Source organism: Heterodontus francisci, chromosome 1 (assembly GCF_036365525.1).
Source record: "Heterodontus francisci isolate sHetFra1 chromosome 1, sHetFra1.hap1, whole genome shotgun sequence".
In the NCBI taxonomy this organism is placed as follows: domain Eukaryota; kingdom Metazoa; phylum Chordata; class Chondrichthyes; order Heterodontiformes; family Heterodontidae; genus Heterodontus; species Heterodontus francisci.
The window spans coordinates 271,084,934-271,095,775 of NC_090371.1; the positions used below are offsets into that span (position 1 = coordinate 271,084,934).

General features: G+C 45.7%; 1 protein-coding gene across 7 annotated transcripts; it reads left to right on the forward strand.

Annotated features, from left to right (window-relative positions):
- The first annotated feature begins 4,660 nt into the window (after positions 1-4,660).
- On the forward strand, positions 4,661-10,842 carry pomk (protein O-mannose kinase). Of its 7 annotated transcripts, none has more exons than XM_068044854.1 (4): positions 4,830-5,175; positions 5,844-5,995; positions 6,081-6,383; positions 9,993-10,842. In XM_068044854.1, exons 2-4 carry the CDS (start codon positions 5,849-5,851, stop codon positions 10,776-10,778), a joined length of 1,236 nt encoding a protein of 411 aa, XP_067900955.1. In that variant the 5' UTR covers positions 4,830-5,175; positions 5,844-5,848; the 3' UTR covers positions 10,779-10,842. The 7 variants fall into 7 exon arrangements, with proteins under 7 accessions (XP_067901013.1, XP_067900955.1, XP_067900965.1 ...); XM_068044864.1 differs by having other exon boundaries at positions 5,849-5,995; XM_068044873.1 differs by lacking the exon at positions 4,830-5,175 and adding an exon at positions 5,185-5,644.

Here is a 10,842-nt window from a genome sequence, read left to right on the forward strand (position 1 = left end):
GGAATTACTGTAGGATTGGTATCAATGGATGGTTGATGGTCGGCACAGACTCGGTGGGCCAAAGGGCCTGTTTCAGTGCTGTATCTCTAACTGTAACTAAGATCTTGGGTGCGAAATTCACATCAGTGACTGCTCTATGGAAGATAGAGAACCTTCAGGTTGGGCATACAGCACCTCTAGCCACTTCTGGCACAGCCCATGCATTGCTCCATGCTGGGAAGGGCACGCGTATGGATGTCCCCTGCATGTGCTGGAAGTCTCCCAACTGGTGCTGTTATGATGTCAAACAGCTCTACTGGTTGATTTGAAACACTATTTACAAACTTGGACCACAGAGGTCCACTCAACATATTTACTTAACACTCGTCAAAGAACATGCCTTCAACTGCAAGAGAGACCCAGCACTAGTGTTATTTAAAGGGTCAGGTACCCAATTTGCAGGTAATCTAGAATAAAGTCTGCTATTGCAACGACTCTGGAAGTAATGTGGAGTGCTTTTGGAGGTGGTGGTGTGAATTCCTGGATTTGGTAGGGTGTGTTGCTGCGGCCTTACTGGGAGGGTGGAGGATTTGATGACCTGTCCATAAAAAGGCTGCAACAGGTATGGAGGCTGCAGTCATTACTATGCATCCTCATCAGTGTTTCCTCCATATGCTGCCCCATCAAGATCCTCAGCTAAGTCCCCTATGGCAAAACTTATCCGCGACCTCATCTGACTTCTCTGTCCGGTGAACTGGTGCACAAACTAGCTGCAGGCTACTTGTGCCCAGTGACTCAACACGTGCAGATCCCAACTCCCATCCACTGAGATATGTATAGTGCGAGTATCTGAGCTGGTGGCTGTGAGTATCAGGTAATAGCAGCAAATCAGAAAGGCGAAGGTTGGGATGAGTGAGAAGGGGTGGGTTGTAAAACATGAGATCTATGGTCACACTAACGCAGTTTGCTTATCATGCCAGATAGCAGGATGAGGTAGAGCCGCTAGTTGGAAAGGGCATAAGGCAGGAACATACCCTCATCCTCAATGTTCTCAGTGATGCCGGATGCCAAGGGATCTATTGTAGCCAGCAAAATGATGTGCAGAACCATCTCCGTAGGGCTTACAAGATGCAGGTGTCCTTGGCCCCCACTGGTTCTGCTCTGCTCCCTTCTTGTGTGCCACCTTGTCCTGCAAGAGAGATGGAAGAATATCAATGATTGTGGCACACTGTGTTTGGGTCATGAGCCTGCCACAGCTGAATAGCTGGAGGTATGTGGATGCAGAAGGAGCTGGATGTGAGTCTGGCATCATTGTAATGAAGGTCCCTTATTCATCCATCTGTTGATAGTCTCAGCCTCATTATTCCATCTAACTTTACGTATAACTCACACTTCTATTGCTAAAGCTGCCCCATCTCTTTCCTGCCACTTTTTTCCTCTTTCCGTAAAACTCATGCCCATTCCGGCTTTGGCCAGTACTTATTTCTGGCCAGGCCAAGAGAAAGCTCACCATCTGATCCCTTTCACATTCTTCAATGTCTCTCATTTGCAAACTTGTTGCTCATTATTATCAACACTGGCATCTTCAGGCTCACACAAAGACACAAGAAAAACTCATTCGTGAATTTCTTTTTGCCGATGACTGCTCTCCTGGCCCACAGTCAATAAACCTGCAACGTATAACAACACATTTTTCTGAGGCTGCTCAATTCTTCGGAATAAAAATCAGTTTAAAGAAAACTGAAGTCCTGCACCCCAAGAAGAATATAGACCACCAAGCATTGTCATTGAGGGAACCGAGCTGAATGCTGTCAAGCAATTTACTTATTTGGGGAGCGTCATCTCGTTTGATGCCACCATAGATAAGGAAGTGGACAATAGATTTTCAAAAGCAAACAGTACATTCGGTAGGCTCTGCAAACGAGTGTGGAGCAACCACAGCTTCAGAACACAGACCAAACTCAAAGTGTACAAAGCCGTAATCCTCACCACCCTTCTGGATGGCGCTGAATCATGGGTCCTATACAGCCATTGTGTATATCTTTTGGAGCGCTTCCATCAGTGCTGCCTCTGCAGCATCCAAGATCCACTGGCAGGACCACATCTCAAACATCGAAATGCTGGAAACAGCCAACATCAACAGCATCGAGGCCATCCTCCTGCAAAGCCAACTGCATTGGGTGGGTCACGTTGCCTGGATGGACGACAGTCGCCTGCCCAAGATTGTGTTGTATGGAGAGCTGACCACAAGTAAAAGGAACAGAGGAGCCCCATGCAAATGTTACAAGGACCCCCTGAAGAAATCCCTCTCTGTGTGCCACATCAATCATCGCCAGTGGGAAGGGCAGGCCATAGATCATGATGCCTGGAGATACTACATCAGGAGGGCTACAGACACCTTTGAGACTGAGCAAAGAACCAGCATGAAAGAAAAAAGGAGAAGGATAGATCCAATTGCCCCCAGCAGCGACTACACCTTCACTGGTATCTGCTGTGGGAGAATCTGCCGGTCACAGTTAGGTCTGATTGACCACTAGCGGGCCTGCAACCGATGAATACAACTTTCTCAAAATCTTTGTCTGCGAAGAAATGCCAAGAAGAAGCGGAGAAGAAGTCAATCCTGCTCTGATCTTTCCTTTCATTCCATCCAAGCAGCAAACCCCACCCCCCTCTACCTGCTGATTCTCCCTATACCCTTGATGCTGAAAAAAAGATTTACAACAAAGTCTCCTGTTCTTTCCCTGATCTTCCAAACTGGGTTTGCTTTACCTCCCCCACCATCACCCCAACCCTCTTAGTCTTTCTTCCTTCCAAGAATCTAGGCTTTGAAAACCCCAGTTTGGTACCACTGAAACAATTGCTCTGATTTAGCCCAGCTTTATCATGGTTTTCAATCAAAGCTTGTAATGCCTTGTCCCTTACTAATTTAAGAATTTGTAATATCTTCCGACTAGGTGCAGTAAGATAAACCAAACAAGAGAATATTTACAGCATATATCTGCATTTGTATTTTTGTGTAGCTTCACAGTCTATTAATATCCTATTTGTTGTGCCATCTTGGATCTTTCTGACTGTTTGTCTGGGCCTGGGTTTTTATCTACCTCTCTGCCTAGCTTTAGTTTTGCGTCTGCGTCTCCGTCTCCATCTGGATTTGTGTCTCTCTCTGGGTCTCTCTGACTTGGGGTTGGCGTTTTTCTCTCTGGGTCTTTGTCTGAGTCTTATGTGGCTCAGGGTCTGTATCTTTTTGTCTGGATTTGTGCTTGGTTCTGCGTTTGGGTCTCTCTGCCTCTCTCTGGGTCAGTGCCTCTCTGGGTCTCTGTCTGTGTCTTTCTGTTTGGGATTGGGTTTGTGTCTGTCACCGCGTGTAGGGTAGCCTTTCAACCGTTTTCAGGTGGTCTTTACCTTTTAGTACCTGATTTGAACTGGACGCTTTATTGTCCAGTATTTTTATTTTGAGGAGCCTAGCGTCTAGGGAAGCATTTAAAATCGAAATTATTGACCATGCCTGTGCCTGCAAAAGCCCGGCCCAGGGTCACTGTAGTAGCCCCGCAAAGATCCTATCAGGCCTATCCGCGTGTGTGTCCTTACGATGCACTCACGGTACATTGCTTGTGCTGTAACTAATGTAGATGTGATGCACACTGCTCTCGAATAGCTGCCATAAGGAGACACACAACAATAGTCTGGTTAGAAACTCTCCATGTCTGTCTGTGCCTTGCTCCTATTCCCAAACTGGATAGTGCCACCATTGGGGCGGCACAGTGGCGCAGTGGTTAGCACCGCAGCCTCACAGCTCCAGGGACCTGGGTTCGATTCTGGGTACTGTCTGTGCGGAGTTTGCAAGTTCTCCCTGTGTCTGCGTGGGTTTTCTCCAGGTGCTCCGGTTTCCTCCCACATCCAAAGACTTGCAGGTAAATTGGCTCTTATAAATTGCCCCTAGTGTAGGTAGGTGATAGGGAATATGGGATTACTGTAGGGTTAGTATAAATGGGTGGTTGTTGGTCGGCACAGACTCAGTAGGCCAAAGGGCCTGTTTCAGTGCTGTATCTGTAAAAAAAAAATAAAATGGACTGGGTTACCAGGCAGCCTCAATACTTGTACACACAATTCCTGATTAAAAGCATCACTCAATTTTTTTTTTAACCTGCTTTAGCTCCTCCAAGGTTCATTATCAGCTGAAAATGTACAAGCTCACTCTAAGACACTGGGTTCATTATGTAAGGTATTCTCACTCATCGGAGCAAAAGGTTAGAATCAATAGTTATTATTCATTTATTTTAATAATAAAAACATGCGCAAATGCTTGTGTCCATGAGGGATGCGGGTGTTAACTGGTATTCTTGAGGTTCATCAGTGGCCACCCTGTCTTTCTCTGAGTTTGTCCCTCTCTCCGACTCTGAATCTGTGTCTGTCTTTCTGTCAGTCTGTCTCCCTCTGTCTGGTCTGGGTTTGTCCCTCTTTCTGGCTGAATCTGTGTCTGTCTTTCTGTATGTGTCTCTGTCGGGTTTGGTTTTGTGCCTTTGTCCAGCTGAGTGTGTGTCTGTCTTTCTCATTGGTCTGGGTTTGTCCCTCTCTCCAGTTGAGTCTGAGTCTGTGTCTGTCTTTCTGTCTCCCTCTGTCTGGTCTGGGTTTGTCCTTCTCTCCGGCTCTGAATCTGTGTGTCTGTCGGGTCTGGTTTTGTGCCTTTGTCCAGCTCTGAGTCTGTGTCTGTCTTTCTCATTGGTCTGGGTTTGTCACTCTCTCCAGTTGAGTCTGAATCTGAAACAAAAACAAGAAATGCCGGATTCACTCAGCAGGTCTGGCAGCATCTGTGGAAAGAGAAGCAGAGTCAACGTTTCGGGTCAGTGACCCTTCTTCGGAAGTCTGAATCTGTGTCTGTCTTTCTGTCAGACTGTCTCCCTCTGTCTGGTCTGGGTTTGTCTCTCTCTCTGGCTGAATCTGTGTCTGTCTTTCTGTCTGTGTCTCTGTCGGGTCTGGTTTTGTGCCTTTGTCCAGCTCTGAGTCTGTGTCTGTCTTTCTCATTGGTCTGGGTTTGTCACTCTCTCCAGTTGAGTCTGTGTCTGTCTTTCTGTCTATGTCTCTCTGTCTGGGCCTGTGACTGTGTCATTCTGTCTATCTCTCTATCTCTGGTTCGCTATTGGAGCCGGTGACCGGCAGCTCTTGCTGCGGAGTTGCGCCGAATCCCCAACCGGGCAGGTATGGGACCGTGTCCGGAGACACAGGGTGCATGGCTCCGAGGCCCGGTTAACAGGGCGTGTGTTACCGGTCTGTCCGATTTGATCGGCCCGGCCTTGCTGCGATCCCCGGGACAGGGCGAGCCTGAGCCGGCCGGTGTTTGGCAGCTGCCTGGGCTACGGGGAAAGCTCGGTCCGTTCCCGGTTAATTTCATTTAACCAGAAAAGACCGAAGATTTAACACTAGACCCAACAAAACAGCCACCGAGCGCTGCACCCAAACCCTATATCAGGGTTGCCAACCCTCCAGGATTGCCCTGGAGCTTCTGGGAATTAAAGGGCAATCTCCAGGACATTGTTGAGAGGAAAAAGAAGTGGTTTTAAAAAGCGGGTTTGCTTTCATTTTATTTAAACTCTTTTGCTTATTAGAAATAAAAGTATTGGAAATATAGGGGAAAAGAAAGTGTTTTGTCTGGGCAAAGCAGTTACAGGTAATGCAATGAAACCTTCAATATTATGTGCAACTAGAGTTGGCAACCATACCATGCATGTTTTTCAATGAGTCTCTGAAAAGCCCAGTTTAAAGAGTCTCTCCCACTTTCAGGGCAAGGTGCCTGTGCCACCTGAGGGGTGAGGAGCTTGTGTCGGGGTCTTAGTCTCACTAATGTTGAAAGTTGTGATTCATTTCAGAATAGATGCCATTCATACCCTTGAAGAACTTAATCTCGAATGGATACAGTGGAGTTACTCACAACAGGTCATTGATTCCTCTCCTTACAGTGCGAACATGCTGGGCCTTTGGTTATGATCTTCTGGGTATCCCTACCCCCGACCAGTCAAAGGTTGTCCACCTCACCCTCAACACCAGTCTTAGGCTTAGAGTAAGAAGAAATCCTTTTTCAATCTGAATCCTTTTTGTGCAGGTAGCCGAGCCTTTTGAAGATGCTGGGGACAACAGCTGGTAACCACGGCCCCTCGATGCTGCAGAGGGTGACTCTGGGCCTTGTACCTCTTCTCGCTGCCCTCCTCGCAGTCACCACATTCTTCAGGATGGAGCTGCTAGATCATTTGTCTTGGTTGAAGGGATCTGCAGACAGGAGTTCAGACTCGTGTCCATCTGGCTACTTCCGGCTGGGAGGAATGAAGGATTGCCTCTCCTGGCTGTCCTGTGAAATGATACAGAGTGAGGTTACTGTGATCAAGCTGATTGGACAAGGTGCTGTCAAGCAGGTGAGCTCTCCTTTCTTTAAACCAGTTTTATTTTTGTTTTCAGGTTCAGTGCAGGGTTGTTTCGTGGAGCGGAACACTCCTTCGCTCCGAATCAGGTTTTGAAAGAAAGAATTGTATTTATGTAGCGCCTTTCATGAACTCCCAAGTCAGGAGGTCTCAAAGCACTTCACAGCCAAAGAATGACTTTTGAAGCATCATCATTGTTGTAATGTAGGAAATACGGCAGCTAATTTGCACACAGCAAAATCCCACGAACTACAATGTGATAATGACCAGATAATCTGTTGTACTGATGTTGGTTGAGGCATAAATATGGGCCAGCACACTGCGGAGAACTCCCCTGCTGTTCTTCAAAATTGTGCCATAGGATTGTTTTACACCAACCTGAGAGGGCCTCAATTTAACATCTCATCTGAAAGATGGCATCTCCAACACTGCACCACTCCCTTAGTGCTGCACTGAAGTGTTAGTCCTGGGTTATATGTCCAACTTTCTGGATTGGGACTTGAACCCACCATCTTCTGACTTAGAGGCGAGAGTACGTACTCTGATTCACAGATGACACTTAGCAGCATGATCAAAAAATGAAAAAACATATAAACTGAGTTAAAATGAAAATTAAGGTTATGTTGTGGGTGGGTTTCATCTGCCTACCTGTTCAAAGGGCAGGAGCCCTTTAATAATAATAATAAAAATAGAAGTGGCTGCAGAGATAGTGAATGCATTTGTTGTAATCTTCCAAAATTTTCTAGATTCTAGAAAGGTCCCAGTGGATTGGAAAACCGCAAATGTAATGCCCATATGCAAGAAAGGAGGAAGACAGAAAGCACGAAATGGACAATCAGTACTCTGCCCAAAACAGGGTGTTTTAGAATCTCAGAGCAGTTTTCAGTACAAATGGGCAGAGCATGTGTCATGCACACACTGCCCATTGATACTGGATATGGAGTGGCCTAAGCAATGCTCCATAAAAGGACCACTGGAGGCTGCATCCAAATAAAAACCTTTGGTGTTGATTTGTCTGGACCAGAGGGGGTGTGAATGTTACTGCTGATTCCACAAATGTCTTCCTGCCAGCTACTCAATGCTCCCTCCCTCGGACTGCCTCCTCCCTCCTTCCCTGAGTGTTCACTCCAGTTCCCACCTCCACCCATCGGTGAGTTGCCTGTCGGCACACGGTGAGTGCTGGCAGCCTGCTGATCCCATGCACACCAGGCCCATCCATGAACTTTCACTCTGGCCTCTGGCTCGTGGCACTTGGGCGGGTGGTACCATCGCTTTGGAGGATTGGCCACATTGTGTCCTGGCATCACCGAAGCATGAGATTGTCGTGGTGCCCCAGCAGAAAATAATGCTTCACTGTTTCAAAACCAGTCCGATGTCAGAGACCCTGTTCAAATACTCCTGTAAATTTCTGAATCTCTGTAATTCTGTCTTTAGAAAAATAATTCAAGCTCATAATTATGAGCTTGACTGTATTGTAAGCGTTCATCTAAAGATCTGTAAGCATATAGCCTAACTTACTAACTTGGTGTTAATCGTGGCTCAGTTGGTAGCACTCTTGCCTCTGCATCAGAAGGTTGTGGATTCAAGCCCCACTCCAGTGACTTGAGCACATAATCCAGGCTGACACTTCAGTGCAGTACTGAGGGAATGCTGCACTGTCAGGATTAGACGAGATGTTAAAACGAGGCCCCATCTGTATTCTCAGGTGGATGCAATAGGACCCGTGGCACTATTTGAAGAAGGGAAGATGGTGAACTGGCCAATATTTATCCTTGATAAATTACTGAAGTAGATTATCAGAGAATTATTACATTGCTGTGCGTAAATTGGCTTCTGCGTTTCTTACCTTACAACAGCGTATGCTGCATAAGTACATAATTGGCTATCAAACACTTTGGGACATCCTGAGGTTTATGAAATGTGCTATCTAAATACAAGTCTTCCTTTTACTAGTTAAGAACAGTCTGTGGTTTCTATATCCATCACATACAAAGGACTTGCCTAGAGGAGTGTATGCACCTCAGCCCAGCACTAGAGAAATCATTGAAACTTACTAAAACAAAATTCAATTTTCGTGATAGGCACCTTTTGCATTATTTAAGTTCACATATAATTTTTCACTGAAGTCAGTGAATTGAAGCAAATAGAGTGCCAGGCCTGCACTTAGAAACACACCCGCCCTGGACTGCTCAAGGTTCTGTGACCTCAAACAGGAGGAGGCACATTCTCATCTTATAAATTAAAGTGAAGGTGTAGGCTGGAGAACTCTCAGTTTCTGAAATTTGTACTGATCTATTAAATTCAATTCTGCAGGTAGATGTGTCTGTCACACGTGTGGAGCTTGTTCACATTTCTGTACCTAGCGAATAGTGAGAATGTGGAAATCGCTACCACACGGAATAGTTAACACAAATAACAGAGATGCATTTAAGGGGAAGATAAACACATGAGGGAGAAAGGATTAGGAGGTTATACTGAAAAGGTTAAAGTAGGGTGGGCACAGGCTCGTGTGGAGCATGGACCTGTTAGCCCGAATGGTCTACTTCTGTGTTGTAACTACTATGTAATGCTCTTTAATTCCAAGCTGGAATTACCCCAGTTTTTACCTGTGTGTTACCATTTCCTATCAGACTAAATAGTCGGATCTATTTTCCTCCAGTCATTAATGAGAGCACAAAAGTCAGTTTATACAAACAAGTATAAAACAGCAAACCAGTTTTAAGGAGGAAATTATAAATGAACATCCCTTGAGAGGCCACTCAGTGACTTGATTCAACAGTGAACATTAATGCTAGTACTGGGAGACCCCAGTCCTGTGAGCTGTGACACTGGATTACAGTTGATATGGTTGAAAACCCTCAGCTGTTAGAATGCTCGGCAGATCCAGATAAATGAGCCACCCTTGTGGAATAACAACTTGCATTTATACAGAACCTATAATGCAGTAAAACATCACAAGGCATGTCACAGGAGCGTAATCAAACAAAAAACGTAACACTGAGCCAAAGAGGGAGACATTAGGACAGGCGACCAAATGCTTGGTTAGAGAGCTTTAAAGGAGTGTTTTTTTAAAATTCATTTGTGGGATGTGGGCATCACTGGCTAGGCTAGCATTTATTGTCCATCCCAGATTGCCCTTGAGAAGATGGTGGTGAGCTGCCTTCTTGAACCACTGCAGTCCTTGTGGTGTAGGTACACCAACAGTGCTGTTAGGAAGGGAATTCCTGGATTTTGACTCAGCGACAGTGAAGGAACGGCGATATATTTCCAAGTCATTAGGGGAAAGAGGTGGAGAGGTTTATAGAAGGAATTCCAGATCTTAGAGCCCAGACAGCTGAACGCTCAGCTCCCATTGGGGAGGTGACGGAAGTGGGAGATGTGCAAGGGGCTAGAGTTGGAGGAACACAGAGTCCTTTGAGAGTTGTAGAGCAAGAGGAGATTACAGAGATAGGGAGGGTCAAGGCCATGGAGGGATTTGAACTTGAGGATTAATTATAAATCCATGATATTGTAGTTTTGTTGATACAATTAATAAACTGATAATGAGATTACGGTCTCATTAACTGGTCTGTATATTCACCAATGCCTCTGTTTGCTCTGCAGGTATTCCTCGCACACTGGAGAGGAAACAAAGTGGCTCTCTCTCGACTTGCTGTCTCCGAATTCAGCAAAGACTTCTTTCATGGATTAGAGATGCTGAAAGGCTTACAGAGTGTGTACGTGGTTAAACTGCTGGGATACTGTGAAGAAGATCGCACTATTCTCACAGAGTATCACCCTTTCGGATCGTTAATCAACGTTAATTCCATTTTGGAGCAAGAGGTATACCGTGGCTTTAATACTTGGGAAGTTCGATTTCGTTTGTCTGTTGAATATGTCATGTTCCTACGTTTTCTGCACAACAGCCCTTTGGGCCCCCGGGTTATGTGTGATTCCAATGACCTGGGGAAGATCTTGTCCCAGTATCTGTTGACTACGAATCTGCATGTGATAGCTAATGATTTGGATGCTCTGCCGCTGGTTAATCGGAGCGCTGGCATTTTAGTAAAATGTGGTGCCCGGCAGCTGCAGGGTGAGTTTGTGGCCCCAGAGCAGCTTTGGCCATTTGGCAATGACCTTCCATTTTCTGATGACCTCATGCCTCCATACGACGAGAAAACAGACATATGGAAGATTCCAGATGTTACGGATTTCCTGCTGGGGCAGGTCGAAGGAAGTGATGTTGTCAGGCTCCATTTGTTTCAATTGCACCAAGACTGTAAGAGAGGTATGCCAGAGCAGAGGCCTTCAGTGCTGACGGTTGTACAGACTTATAAAGCTGTTTATACTTCATTGACACAGGAGTCAGAGCTGATTGGTACTTACAGTGACACATTACATGATTTATAATAAATGGTGAAATTTTGTTTTTATGGGATGTTGTAACAACTCAAATAAAATCCCTTTTTTATAA

Excerpts from the sequence above, each read along its gene's own strand:
- pomk (XM_068044854.1), top strand. The coding sequence starts at position 5,849 with ATGCCATTCATACCCTTGAAGAACTTAATCTCGAATGGATACAGTGGA. Across the intron at positions 5,996-6,080 it reads CTACCCCCGACCAGTCAAAG|CCGAGCCTTTTGAAGATGCT; the intron begins GTTGTCCACCTC and ends TTGTGCAGGTAG. Across the intron at positions 6,384-9,992 it reads GACAAGGTGCTGTCAAGCAG|GTATTCCTCGCACACTGGAG; the intron begins GTGAGCTCTCCT and ends TTTGCTCTGCAG.